At 45.6% G+C, this 14,655-nt stretch overlaps 1 protein-coding gene across 2 annotated transcripts in view; it reads right to left on the reverse strand.

Annotated features, from left to right (window-relative positions):
- The window catches only part of LOC142490356 (cyclic nucleotide-binding domain-containing protein 2-like), a 318,494-nt gene that overhangs the window by 289,591 nt on the left and 14,248 nt on the right, over positions 1-14,655 (reverse strand). For both annotated transcript variants that reach the window (XM_075592538.1, XM_075592537.1), the window contains exon 2: positions 11,080-11,254. In XM_075592538.1, coding sequence (XP_075448653.1) covers positions 11,080-11,254 — 175 coding nt within the window. The remainder of the gene's footprint in view (positions 1-11,079; positions 11,255-14,655) is intronic.

Below are 14,655 nucleotides of genomic sequence, written 5' to 3' on the forward strand. Positions count from 1 at the left end.
CAGCTCTGCCGGGTGAGAGAGTGGGGCCTGCTTTGGGGCACTCAGACAGACCCCCCTGTCTCTGTACCTCCGCACCTCTGCCGCGGGAGGTGAGGGGGGGGTCGGGAGCTGCTCTGGCAGAAGGCAGCAGCACACATAGCCGTATCTGCAGCACCACAGGGGGGAGGGTGTGGGGAAGAGAGTCAGGAGAGAGGGGGGGGCAGGACCCTGAGAATAACACACACACACACCACACAGTAAGACACACACAGACACACACACACATACTGACACATGCATACGCTGACACACACACAAGGAATTCACAATTATTATAAATATAGAAGTGCAAGTAGCTAAAATACGTGTTCTAAGTCAAACTTCATTGCGTTTTGGCACTGAAATTGTGTTTTGGTATTTAATTAAAAATATCACCTTTACAAATACAATTTCTGTGACAAAATAGTGACAAAAGACAAAGAAGTTTCACTTAAAATGCGCGTGCTCGGCACACACACACTTTTTATTTTGGATCTGACTGATGCTTTTAATTGACCTGTTTGCTGCCGTTGCATTTTTCATTATCCAGGCATTCTCTGCACCGCATGGGCTATATACTGCATGCAGGACGCTTGCTGAGACTTTACTTATATGTTGCCTGGTTACTGATGCATGACATCAGCACATCTGTAAGGATCCGTGATAGGCCTTGTCGCGCACCTCGCAGTGCAGGTCTACCCCTACCGGCAATCAAGCGCCTCCCTGACAAAAGGGGGGGACACCGCAGACATACTTACCGAACTCCGCTCTCCTGGCACATCCCGCAAAGTCGCGGATGCCGTCCATCGGTCTCGCCCCACGCGCAGGCGGCGCATTGCTGGTGAGAATGGCCCTGCTGGTCCCGCCTTCGGTCTCTGCCCCCGTGGTGGCGTCGGTGGCGCGCACATGTAGGAAATCAGAGACTGGATTCTCTGCATTATACCACAGCCGCTGCAGACTCCTCCCCTGCCTATCACAGAACTACATACTGCTGAGTCCCCTTCCCTGCTAGCTTCCTATTGGCTCCTGGTAATATATTTGCTCAGTCAGCCCTTTAGCAAGATGTCTGAACATATGACTTAATTCCGTGCGAAGTGCTTACTGCAATCCCTGCCTCCATGCCTTGTCCCTTGCATCTTCAGTTCCTGTTTTCAATCCTTGTCTGACCTTGGTTAGTATCTGGACTCCGTACTTTTCCGCTCCGGCATTACCTACGATGATCTGCACCTCTCCAACCCCGACCACGGCAAGTACCTACGACAATCCGCAGCTCTCCAACCTCGACCATGGCAAGTACCTACGATGATCCTGACTTCTATATCCCCGACCCGGCTACCCTCTACCAATCGACACTCCGGACGCGCTCTTGCAGCTGGAGTTTGGTTTATTCTCAATCCCCACCTCAGCCCCGCGGTCACGTCCTGTTTGCTGTGAGCACTCCATTACAACATCATTGTGTGGTCAGACCGGTGCTGCCGGCGTATGTAGGGGAGGCGCTGGAACAGGGCGGGCAATTTATTGGGACACACCTACTGTAGCTGAACATGGCGGGGAAGGGGGGGGGGCATTTGTTAGGTGTTTTAAGGCTTATGATGTTTTGTATTGTAGCCCTCACCTTAATATGTAAGATCAGTTTTTTGGGGCTATTAAACTTTTCTGCTTAAGCCCGCCTGTGCCTTTCTCCTTCAGTAGTCCATATGCTTGTACAAACAAACAGAAATCCACAGCGCCAACTTCTGATGATGCTCAGGCTTTCTATTGGTCAGTAGAGCAAATCTGATCCTAGTGTCCATTTTTGTGTCAGCAAATATTCTGGTGAAATGCACAAATATCTTGGAAATCTTAGAGAAACACAAAACAAATGGTGTGCTCGCTGCAATCTGAGAGTGTATAGAGACTGGTAAGGTGCACAAAGAAAAAATGAGTAATATGTTAAAGAAAGAAAACAAGCCCCTATTAGGTGCACTCAATGCTAGTACTAAGTCATGTGAAAATGGTGCATAGTAAACTTTGGGGAAATCCAGTTCAGGTAATTTAAAAGGAAAGGACATGAAAATATGATCAGCATAGATTACAGCAGGAACCCCTGGAAGCAAAGGGATTAAACCTGCCACTTTGCAGTCAGAGTTCTACAGTACATCTGCAATCATTAACTTTGTCACGCAGATCTCTTGCTAACAGCAAAAAGGAAAACCAGGCAGAGATTTTAACTTGGAAACCGAGTAATGTGTGAGGGGCCTATAGGTACTGTATGTACAATGAAGCATAATTATGCGATCTGTGATTCACAATGTAATAAACCTTTTTTATTAACATCATTCGTTAAAATGCCACATTTTATAAAATACAGGGAAACTGGTTTTTAAACAAATGAAAAAAAGTTTAACATTACCCCCCATGCATTAGGCTGCAGCCACATTCATATACAGTATAACTCTTTCTCTTGTGGAGAAAGAAAGATGTCCCATGACTAACTGTGAGAAATTAAAAAATAGGAACATTTTATATTACAATGATTTATAAGCCATGTTACAATGTGGTGTGGGACTTGTTATTTCAATAAAGAGTTGTGGTCACACATTTAGTATCTCTCCTGTGGTCATTATATTTTATATTATATTGTACAATATATTAGATTTTTCACTGACATTTTGAATATACAATAAATAGATTTACCAGATGTCTGTTTTTTCAGGACATGCCCTCTTTTTAGATGTATTTTTGTATGCATGTGTCTATTTATGGTATTTGCAGTAAAGCTTTTCAAGCAAATTTGCTGAGGCAGGCACTTTACCCATAACAATTAACAGCAAATAATCATTTTAAAAGTAGCAATCTCCATTCCCCCCCCCCCTTTTTTGTTTAAATTGTACCCAAACTAGTGGATCCCCAGGAATGGCTCCATGGTCACCTGTCTCTAGGGACCTCCTAGTTTCCAATATATTTAGTTTTTTTGTGTCAGTGTGTGTAACACAAAGAAACTCCAAATATTTTGGCGAGATGGCCACGCTTTTCTCCCGTGATGTGGTAGAGAACTGGCAGCTACATCTATCTGAGTGATGAAAAGTAGGTTTGCTTGACAAGGATAAGAGCAGTGTTAGAGGTATGAATTTATAGTCGAAGAAATCCTCTTCTGAGCATGATTTTCACCAGAAACGTTCAGCAGTGCGTTATGTGCCATGCGGGCAACGAGTGGTGAAAGAAACCATCTTGTCGAAGACTGATCAAAGTGAACTCTTTATAAAGATTGTTAGGTCAGGACAGGAAAGGGTAGAGATGAGAAAGAGGAGAAGTTGTAAAGATGTTGAAAATTGGAGGGGCATAGAGCATGTAGGTTTCTGAATGCATTTGTGCAAGTAGGTGTTGTGGAGGGTGCAGAGAGTAGAGTTGTTACATTTGCTGTGTACTGACCAGGAGACAGACCCGCTAGTCAGAGGTGGAGAATCCTGAAGAGTAGAATAGTGAGGTTCGGATCCAAGGTCAGGGCAGGAGAAGGCAGGATAATCGTGGTCACTGTTCTGGGGTCAGGGCTGGAGAAGGCAGAATAATAGGGGTCATAATTCCGAGGTCATGGCTGGAAAGGCTGAATCGTCAGGCTTGTTAGTTCGGCAACAGGCAAGGAACAAGGCAAGCAGGACACGGCTTCCAGCAGGAGTCAAGGTAAATAGAACCTTTCTCAGGCAAGGAAGAGAGTGGAATTAAGCTTTATAGAGGGAGCAGGCAGGTGCAGGCAATACATCCAGAATGAGGCTGACTTCCTGCTTCAGTGGCCATGTTGGTAGAGGCAGACATCCTGCCTCAGTGGCCATGTTAGGAGATTCTTATAGAATCTCCCCTTTTAAGGGCAGACTCAGAATGCCCAGGAGTGGGTTTGCTAGGAATACACCTGTGGAATCTCTTGACGGATGCCGGAGAGTGGAAGTCGGATGCCCTGACCCAACTCCTCTCCTCCGGACCATACCCCTTCCAGTCGATTTAAGTACTGAAGGGACCCTCTTGAGAAATCTTCTGGACAACATATTCGGGCTGGCCATCCATGGAAATAGGAGCGGGAGGGTGTAGAGTTCTGGAAAACCGGTTCTAGATTGCCGTTTTCAGTAAGGATACGTGCAAGGTGAAGGGTATCTTGCATGATGCAGGAAGCTCCAGCTTGTAGGACACTTCGTTCACTCTCCGGAAAATCCTGTAAGAACCGATAAACCGCGGTCCCAATTTTGCGGCATGCTGACATAAGCGAATATTCCGCGTCGAGAGCCATACATCATCAACGACTTGGTATTCGGGTGACTGCCTCCTACGTTTGTCCGCGTTTCTCTTCTGTGCCTCTGCTGCCATGCGAAGAGTTGCTTGAATGCCTTTCCAGAGATCCTGTAGGTCATCGGCCCTGCTAAACGCTGCAGGAACTCCTACTGTGGAGGAGTCACAGGGAAAGGTAGTCGGGTTATACCCTAGAGCCACGAAGAAGGGAGAGCACTTCAAGGACTCTTGGGACAGAGAGTTCATGGAAAATTCTGCCAGCGGCAGCAGGTCCACCCAATCGTCCTGCTACTCAGAGGAATAGCACCGGAGGAACTGTTCCAATGTATTATTTGTCTAATGATTCCTCTCCATGTGACCATTGGACTGTGGGTGGTAGGCATAGGAAAAATGGAGGCCAATGTCCAAACAGCGACAAAAAGCCTTCCCGAATCTTGCAATGAATTGTCTCCGACAGGGGCTCCCAATCTGTGTTGGTAAGCCATGCAGGTGGAATACCTACCTGATGCAAATATCTGCTAGCTCCGGAGCAGAGGGAAGTTTTTTCAGGAACTAAATGTGCCTGCTTGGGGAAACAGTCAACCACGACCAGTACTATTGTCATGCCCCAGGAGGGGGGAAGCTCTACAATGAAATCCATGGACAAGTGTGACCACGGATGGGCTGGGATTGGAAGGGGATGAAGTTACCCGCATGGTAGATAGCGTGGCACCTTGGTTCGTGCACATACCATGCAGGCCGAGACAAAGTCCTCAATGTTGTTCCTGATCTCTGGCCACCAGAAGGTCCACTCCTGGATTGATGGCCCCATTGGAGGACTTGTAGATGAAGAGGGGAGGGAATGAAGAGCCGACAAGGAGGTACAGAAAGACCAGTGGGAGCTCCGACTGGGCTTTAGGAATGATGACCGTGGGAGTTATAGCTGCGACAATCCTGGAAGGAGGAATAATTGGTGCATTTACACTTAAGCAAGTCTACAACTTAACACAGGGGAGCGCAAACTTTTTTCCCTGCGCCCCCTGCCATCTGTCCCCCTCTCTTTGTGCCCCCCCTGCTTACCTTGCTTCAGACGTGCTGACGTCCTAACGTCACGTTGCCACGGCAACGCAACGTCACATGACCCCGCAACGTCATTTGACACCGCGTTGCCGTGACCAGGAGCATCTGAAACAAGGTAAGTAGAAGTTTACAGGGGCCCTGCAGCTCCCCGGCATTATGTAAATGTATTCAGGAAGCGCGCGGGGGCCTCTGTAAACCCCCCACTTTGCGCACCGCTGACTGTACATATTGGATTAATGAGAAACTATCCACAGGTGACCAGGGTAAATAAATCTATATATTAGATTAGATCCACCCAATCGTCCTGCTACTCAGAGGCATAGCACCGGAGGAACTGTTCCAATGATTTATTTGTCTAATGATTGGTCCTCTCCATGTGACCATTGGACTGTGGGTGGTAGGCAGAGGAAAAATGGAGGTCAATGTCCAAACAGCAACAAAACGTCTTCCGAAATCTTGCAATGAATTGTCTCCGACAGGGGCTCCCAATCTGTGTTTGTAAGCCATGCAGACGGAATACCTACCTGATGCAAAGATCTGCCAGCTCTGGAGCAGAGGGACGTTTTTTCAGGAACTAAATGTGCCTGCTTGGAGAAACAGTCAACCGCGACCAGTACTACTGTCATACCCCAGGAGGGGGGAAGCTCTACAATGAAATCCATGGACAAGTGTGACCACGGATGGGCTGGGATTGGAAGGGGATGAAGTTACCCGCAAGGTAGATAGCGTGGCACCTTGATTCGTGCACATACCTGCAGGCAGAGACAAGGTAAGCAGAACTTTACAGGGGCCCTGCAGCTCCCCCGGCATTAATTTAAATGTATTCGGGGAGCGTGCGGGGACCTCTGTAAACCCTCCACTTTGCGCACCGCTGACCGTACATATTGGATTAATGAGAAACTATCCACAGGGGACCAGGGTAAATAAGTGTATATATTAAGGGAATTACATGATATGAACATGCTTATTTTGCAATTATAATAGCACTGCCTTTTTTATACTGCATTTTTGTAAGTGCGTTTTTTATATACGTTTTAATATAAACATTTTTTAACTTTTTAAATGATCTGTGCTATGGAGCCTTTGTTTTTTTTACTGCTGAGGTTTGTCTCTTCTGCCCCTTTTTTGATCATGGCCATTATAGGTGCGACTATTTTTTATTTAGAAATTCCAAATGAAACAATGGTAGTAGTTTGCGAATCCAAGGAACCTTAGGATGGGCTTAAGTCCCTTACGCAGTGGCCAATATAGGATGGTAGAGACCTTGGCAGGATCCATCTGTAAGCCTTGAGCGGCTATGATGTATCCAAGGAAAACAAGATTACATTTCCCAAATTCGCATTTTTCAAGCTTGGCAAACAGTTGATTCTCACAAAGGCATTGGAGCACGATCTTTCTGCTCATGATGTTGCTCCAAGAATTTAGAAAAAATAAGGATGTTGTCAAGATAGACAATACAAGAAACAGGCAAGTCTCTGAAGATCTCGTTGACAAAAAGTTGGAAAACTGCAGGGGCATTGCATAGCCAAAAGGGCATGACGAGATACTTGTAGTGACCATCTCTGGTGTTAAACACAATCTTCCACTCATCCCCCTGCCTGATTCGGACCAAGTTATAGGCTCCTCTTAGATCGAGTTTTGAGAAGATGTTGCATCATGAAGGCGATCGAGGAGTTCCGGAATCAGAGGGAGCAGGTAACGATTCTTAACCATAATGTTGTTAAGACCCCTGTAATCTATACAGGGTCTTAGAGACCCATCTTTTTTCTGGACAAAAAAGAAGCCTGCACCTGCGGGTGAGCTGGACTTTTGAATAAATCCATGAGTTAGAAGAGAATCTATATAGGCCTTCATAGCTACAGTCTCTGGTTCCGACAAAGGGTAAATCCGCCCCCATGGAGGAACTGTACCAGGGAGAAGATCGATGGGACAGTTGAAAGGACAATGAGGGGTTAGTTCCCCCGCCTGCCTTTTGCTGAAGATGTCCTGAAAAGCCTGGTAGGCCGGAGGAAGATTAACCAATGTCTGTGGTTTGGACCAATGAAGGTTCCTCAAGGAGTGGGGATCCCATTGAAAACTTTTAGGAGGGTAGTTACCGTGGAGTGTTTGGGGCGAAAGCCAGATTGGAATTGCTAGGGAAATTTGTCTTGGTATAGTAATCGCTTAATTGGGAATTAACACATTTTTCCATGACTTTGTATAGTATTGGGAGAAGAGAGATTGGCCTGAAGTTTGAGACAGTGTTTTTGTACCCACTTTTGAAGATTGGGACAACCCTGGCAGTTTTCCAGGATTTAGGGATATGGCCTGCAGACAGAATAGAGTTGACTAGGGAAGCAAGCAGTATGGCAATGGCTGGGGCACCGAGTTGTAGGAACTTAGATTGCAGTAAGTGAGGTCCACATTGACTGCTTAATTAGAGGAACACTTGTGTAATCTCCTCTTCAGATACTGGGACAAATTGAAGATTGTCGGCTGTGTTGGGAGAGGGTGGGGCTATAGGGGTACTCTCAGAATGAGGTTCATGTTTGTAGTTCAGGTTGCGTTTCGCTAATAAGTTAGTAGCACACCCCACAAAGTATTTATTGAATGCATTTGCAATGTCAGTTGGATTTGTCAGAGTAATATCCTCCTTAATGATATTACATGGTTGTTAATGGCAAGGAGGCTGGAATATATTGTTGATGACTTTCCAGAAGTTATCTGGACTTGATGTATTATGGCAAAGATTGTCAGAGTAATATTGTGCTTTTGCATGTCTTGTGTGCCTTGTGCACATAAATCACTACAGATGCCTGCGGAATAAGATGAGAAGGAGTGGCTCAGTGAGTAAAGACACTGACTGGCACTAAGTTTGAAGCAGGGGAACCTGGTTCAATTCCCAGTGTCAGCTTCTTGTGACCTTGGGCAAGTCACTTGGGCATCTCCCTGTGGCTCAGGCACCAAAACCATAGATTGTAAGCTCCACAGGGCAGGTGTCACGCTTGTGCTCTCCTCACAAGCGCAGGGAAAGGGGGAAGGACTCGTTAGCGAGGTGGGGAGGCCGCAGGGGATACGAAGTGAGTGAGTTGCCGCGCAGTGGGGATCGGTGCACGTAGTCACGTGACCGCGCCGCGCGCATGAGAATGCGCGATGCGTCCGGAGGTGCGGTGCCTACTCAGAGACATGAGTGATCCAGCTGCATGGCGCGCATGCTCCGACAGCAGAGCGGGAGTGCGCGCGTTCTCAGGCACCAATGCGGGGGTTGCGGGAAGCCAATGCTTCAGCACAGGAGTCTGGAAACGGAAACCAGGAACATGGGCATGGAGTCCAGACTTCTTAAAGGCATAGTGCCAGAAACAGCAAGGTGCAGCGAAACTAAACATAACATAAGGTTTCTTAGTCTAATCCATTGGCCAAGGAATTATAAGCCTGCTACCACGTCAAGGTGAACCCTACTAAGCAGGTACCTACACTACCCGACGGTAAACTAACCTCAGCAGTATAAGAGTGACTGCCCCAGTCTTCCGGAATCCACAGGAGATAAGCAAAGGTCCCAAGGAGGTCCAGGCAGGGACAGTATGCGATGAGTACCAGCAGGCACCAGGGCAGGCCGCAAAAGACTAATAGCAGAGAGAAAGTCAAAGAGAGGCTTACTTCCTGTCAGGAGGAAGAGGGCAGGGTTTGCCAGAAAGCAAGATAGCGTTGCTTGCTTTAGAATCCTTAAAGACACAGGATCTTGACTCGCAGCTAGAGGGCGGCGATCAGAAGTAAACAGGTAAGGAAGGAACACGCCGCAGGGGGCGTGTTCCGCACATCGTTACAGTACCCCCCTCTTAAGGATCGAACTCCGAGCGATCCAAGAGACTTAGGGGCAGTGATGCATAGGAAGGTAGGCTCGCAGCTAGAGGGCAGCGCCCGCCACACAGAGAATCAACAGGGAATCTTGACTCGCAGCTAGAGGACGGCGCACGCCATACAGAGAGACATCAGGGAAACTAGGCATGGGTAGAGAATACGCCACAAGGGGGCATGAAGTTGACTCGCAGCTGGAGGGCGGCGCACGCCGTCACGTGTACGCGCCACGCGTGAGAGAATGCGTGATGCGACCGGGGGTGGCCGGGCTCCGTGGTACGTGTAGGGAACCGCGGGTGCGTGCATGCTCTATAAGGAGAGAGGTAACTGAGATGCGGCAGGTAAGGAGGGAGCACGCCGCAGGGGGCGTGTTCCGCGCATCGTTACAGCAGGGACCTGTGCCTGCAAAATGTCTCTGTATAGCGCTACGTAAAACTAGCAGTTATTTTGTAGCTTTTTCCACAAGGCATCCCTAAAATGGTAGAGCGCAGAATCAGGGTCGGGAATTAAGTTAATTCTGTACCAAGGCCAGCCGGTAAGATCAGCCAGAAACTGTTGTGGGTTAAAGTTTCTAAATGTTCTAGTGAGGAGAACGTTAGGGCTTGATTGGGGTGGTCTGATTTTCCTTACACTGTTCACTATTGCATGGTCACTGATAATGTCAGGTAAGATGCCAGAGGATTGGATTCTGCTGGGATTAGAGGAGAGACTACAGTGTAGCAAGGAATGGTTGTGAGATTTCAGGTTTGTCCGTGTGGGTTAGAAAATTAGTTGTGTTTGTTTAAGTTACTTGATTGACAAAAGAGAAAATATTCCCTAATATGAGCACTCAACCTCTACTAAGCTAAATTATAATATAAAGTTTAATGATATCTTGTTAATCAAAAAGAGACAAACCGACATGAAATATACGAAATTTAAAACCCAGTTGACGTTACCGGACAGGGTCCTATCTTGGAACCAATGACATCATTCAAAATCTCAGAACTACGCATACAAAAAACGGTGATACACAAGTATGCATGTACAGTAGGTATCCGTGCTCTATATCCTGTGTTTATCCTACACAGGACGTATACTGAGCTAGTTGGTAGCTGTGCTTGTCTAATAAACGCCAATAATGAAAGTGCAGACAACTAAAGCCCAAAGAAATTGGTGAAAAGTGAATCATTTCTATCTACATAATATATATAACAATACACCTCACATTAGGGTGTGTAAAATAAGTATGATTATTTAAGGCTACCTACAGGTTCCCAGATGGTATGGCTAGGGATATCCATGTTGATAATAGTATTAGGGATGGCAGTTGTTTATAACCCCCATATAGAGCATCGCCTGATCAGTGCTTGCGGTGTAGTGGTAGCCTGATATATATCCCTGGCGATATACAAGGAGCCAGCTATAAGGTAATACTTGATCCGGATGGTATACAAAGTGCTCTAACTAACACTTGTGGCTGCCTCAGAGGGCCCACATCTCAGTTTAGCTGGCTACAATTGTAACAAAGTTACTTTGTTACTTTGCTACTTAGGAAGGCCTTCAACCAGCAGTGAACTGACAAAGGCTGATGATGATAGATGTAATTATATATATAATTACATGTGTAACAAGACTTATGGTCCTTGGTACCATTGGTGAACAAGCAAAAGTCTGCCCGCTCTGGGGACAGTGTCTGCCGTGATGGAGCTGCAGAGGGTCCATGCTTCTGAATTTGACTCCCCATAGCGTTCATTTTTTGGTGTCATGACAGCTGCCGTCGCCTGACCGCACATAGCAGCGGCACAAGAACACTACGCTTTGGTACATCTGGATGCATTGCACACTATGATGAAGAAGGTATGTAAAAGCTCCATATTTACACCAATGTAGCAAGACTGACTTACATAAATTGAAACTGTTATTTTGTACCTTCTGGGTTGTGAACATTATTTTACTTCCAGTCTGCTCCATGTTTTCACAGGCTTCTGGAAGATTACACTGTAGAAAATATTCTCCTTTCACTGCTGCTTCTGTTTCATTATCATTCTCATCAGTGCTTCCCTCCACAGCATGAGCAGCCGGCTCGGGTCCATTCAACAGCGAACTGTGCAGAATTCACAAAATAAAAAGTAGGAAAAAAAGAAGCGATAAGCATATTTTTAAATAAGTAGATAGGAAATATACTCTTTATTATAACACTCCCGTTCCTGATGGAATTAATTTTAAAACCTGAATTCAGCGAGCATACCTAACACACTGCGATGAGGTTATGTGTGATTCATTAAGTGTTAGGATTTCAATTCTTACCAGAATTATTCATATTTATTTTGCTTATCTCATATTTTTCACTTATTAAACAAATTAAATGAAGCTTTTCTAATAAGCATGTATAATAATGTAGTTAAACGTTGTAGTAGCTGTAGTGATATTATAAATAATATACATGTCTGCATTTATTATAAAAGATTCTTGCGCAGATTGTTAGTGCTGTCCAACAATAATTTCCATTTTGTTGTACATAACGTTCATACTGTATGCACTGCAAATGCTTCCCAAATAAACAGTAGTTCTACACTTCTATTCAATGAAATTAAGTGGTCTATCAGAAAACAGAATGGTGCTATCAACAAAATAGTAGGGAATATATACAGTATATATTAAACACACATATATACATATATATATATATATATATATATATATATATGTAGAGGTATCAGTACCGTGTTAGCCGAGCTTCAATAATCAAAAAATAAATAGATGATACTGTTCTGTGGCTAATGAAATGCTTTTATTTTTGCGAGCTTTCGAGATACACTGATCTCTTCTTCCGGCGATGTTACAATGAATGAAGCAAGCAAAAGCTATACTATAAACAGTGTCTATTGGAATGTTATCTGTGCTGGTCCTTCCCCGTGTGGATGTGTATTATGGCTGGAGGTGTCAAAAGATTCCTGAGAGCAAGTGATGAAAGAGTGTGTATGTGTACAGTATAAGTGTGAATTAACATGAATGGAGAGCCCACAGTATATACAGTGCTTTACAAAAGGTGTGTGTGGAGTGGGAGCGGATATAAATGGTGTGGGTGGGTGTGGAAATGTGAGAGTTAGTAGCATAACTAAAAGTGTGTGTGGATACTATGTGGTCCCTATTGGTGTATAGGGATGGAAAAACAAGGAGTATAAGAATGTGTGAGAGACAGCTGTGTGTGCATACATATAGCACAGTATGTACAGACATGGCCTATGCTATGGCTATCCGTCAATCGGAAGAAACGCGTAGGGCACGTGGTTTCAAGGAGCTACGTTTGGTGGAATAGCTCGTGCGTCTGCTGCCAGGAGAGGGAGGACGTTCCCTGAGCCACACACAGCATCTAATGCTGGAACAACAGACTGTATACCTGAATTTCCGGAGGGACATCTGACTGTGATGCACCGGTAGCAGTGAGGTCTGATGTACTGAAGTAAACATTCGGCGAGCAGCTACTTGTTGGCGCATGGGTTTACAATGCTTAATTTGCATTGACAAATTGTGAGTGTGCATTTGTCTTGTGATTTTTTATTAAAATTTTGTTACCAGATTTTACACATGGATTGGGCGCTTTTTCTCTTGTTTCTCCAATAGAATTTGCTGGGAGGTTGCTGACCCCAAAGAAGAAGCAGCCCGGACATTGTAATCTCCATACAAAATCATCAACTTTTTTTGTGGAAAACACATATATATTTTTTTAGTTAATTTTTTACACGTTTTTTTTATTTTTTATTTTACATTTTTTAACATTTTCATTTTTAGGTTAATACATTTCACCTAATCATATTATATTTTGATAATCATATTTTTCAGTGTTTTTTGCAATAATAGTTCATCATTCATCATTTTTTATTCAATATATTTTTTAACACACAACAATTATACATATACAATTTTTAAATTTTTTATATTTTACACACACTCACCATCAATACTTATGACCACCATCTAAGTTCCTATATATATTTTATAATAATACATTTTTACAATTGTTTTATACGGGTCATCTGTGCTAACATTTGTTGTGGTTTGTTTGTTGTCAGGAGTCTACTGTGGGGCTAGTACACACCCAGGCGCTGTTGAATCTTTCAATTAATATATATATATATATATATATATATGTAACGGGTATTCCACCCCACCCAATCGCATATATAGTGTGGGTGAGTAGAACATGCGGTGTTACCGGTGTGGTGCGTATACCTGCAGGCTCACAGGAAGTCTGAGCCTCCGCTAGTGAGAGCCTGGGGTGAATCCTCTGGAACGTATCTTCTTTCAGCGCCTCCACCTATGTAGGATTCTAGGGAAGTGTAGAATGACCCTAACATAGGAACCCACTCAGAAACCACACACACAGTGATTATATAACTAATGACTTTACTAACAAATAATAATAACCTGTGTCCCTCTCACTAGGAGACACTAACAGTGACGTCTCGCAGGACGATTCCCCAACACTAGGTGATCCCACCCCGTGTCCCAAGAACCCCACCCAATGTCCCGTACTCCTACAGAGATAGTCAATGGGTGACTGCGCAGTCACTAAGAACCTCTAGGCCTGTTGGTGCACATATGATGGTATAATACCTGCCGAGCACTCCGGTGCTCGGGTCAGCAACAATCTTCTCAAAGGGTCAGACGTGTGATGAATCCGTCTGATCCTCCAACCGAACTCCTTGCACGTGCGGACCGCTAGGGCGGTCCCATTCTGGAATCGTCTCTGTGGACCCCAACGTGGGTCCAACCGCTTCCACAGGAACAGCAGCAGCCGCTGTGTCCCTATCTATCTAAATGGTACTAACGTGACAGGAACCCTAACCTAGGGCCTGTCCCTGTAGTACAGCAACCTGTAGTGGCTTGGGGAACTCCTATGGCCGGTAGGGGGTAATGACCTGTCCCACTCCCCTAACTACCCAAGTCCCTTCAGCCTCACTACTTTCTAACTAGTCCCAGCGCCTACAGCAGCAAGCTGTAGCTCACTGGAGGCTGCAGCCAACGTGCTGCGCAACAAGGTGCCTGCCTGTCAGACCTCACAGCACTGCCCGCTGTGACTCTGACAAGGCAGCACTCCAAACTAGGGGCCGCGTCCCTCTCTAGGACCTCCCTAAGCAGTTACCCACCCAACTAGTGGGGAGTTGGGGCCTACCTGGGGTGTAGGTACCTATATGGGGCAGAAGCTGCACTCGCTCCCCGCACCCTTCCTTCCCTACAGCTCCCTGACTCCAACTCTCTTAACTGCAGACTTCCTTTTTCCAGCTCCCACTAATGTAAGTGGCAGGGTCCCTAACCTGAGGGCTGCCCCTGGCAACACTCACCTTACTGGGGAGCTGAGCTATCTTGGACCAAGGGGGTGCTGGCCTAATACAGGGGAGTCCCTCTCTCCTGTACCCTACCTCCTTCCCTTGTCTGCTCCTTCCTCTGACTGACTACGCAGCTCTCTGCCCGCGAAATGTATCCAATCTATCCAGGGCAGTC

Source organism: Ascaphus truei, chromosome 3, assembly GCF_040206685.1.
Source record: "Ascaphus truei isolate aAscTru1 chromosome 3, aAscTru1.hap1, whole genome shotgun sequence".
NCBI classification, from domain to species: Eukaryota; Metazoa; Chordata; class Amphibia; order Anura; family Ascaphidae; genus Ascaphus; species Ascaphus truei.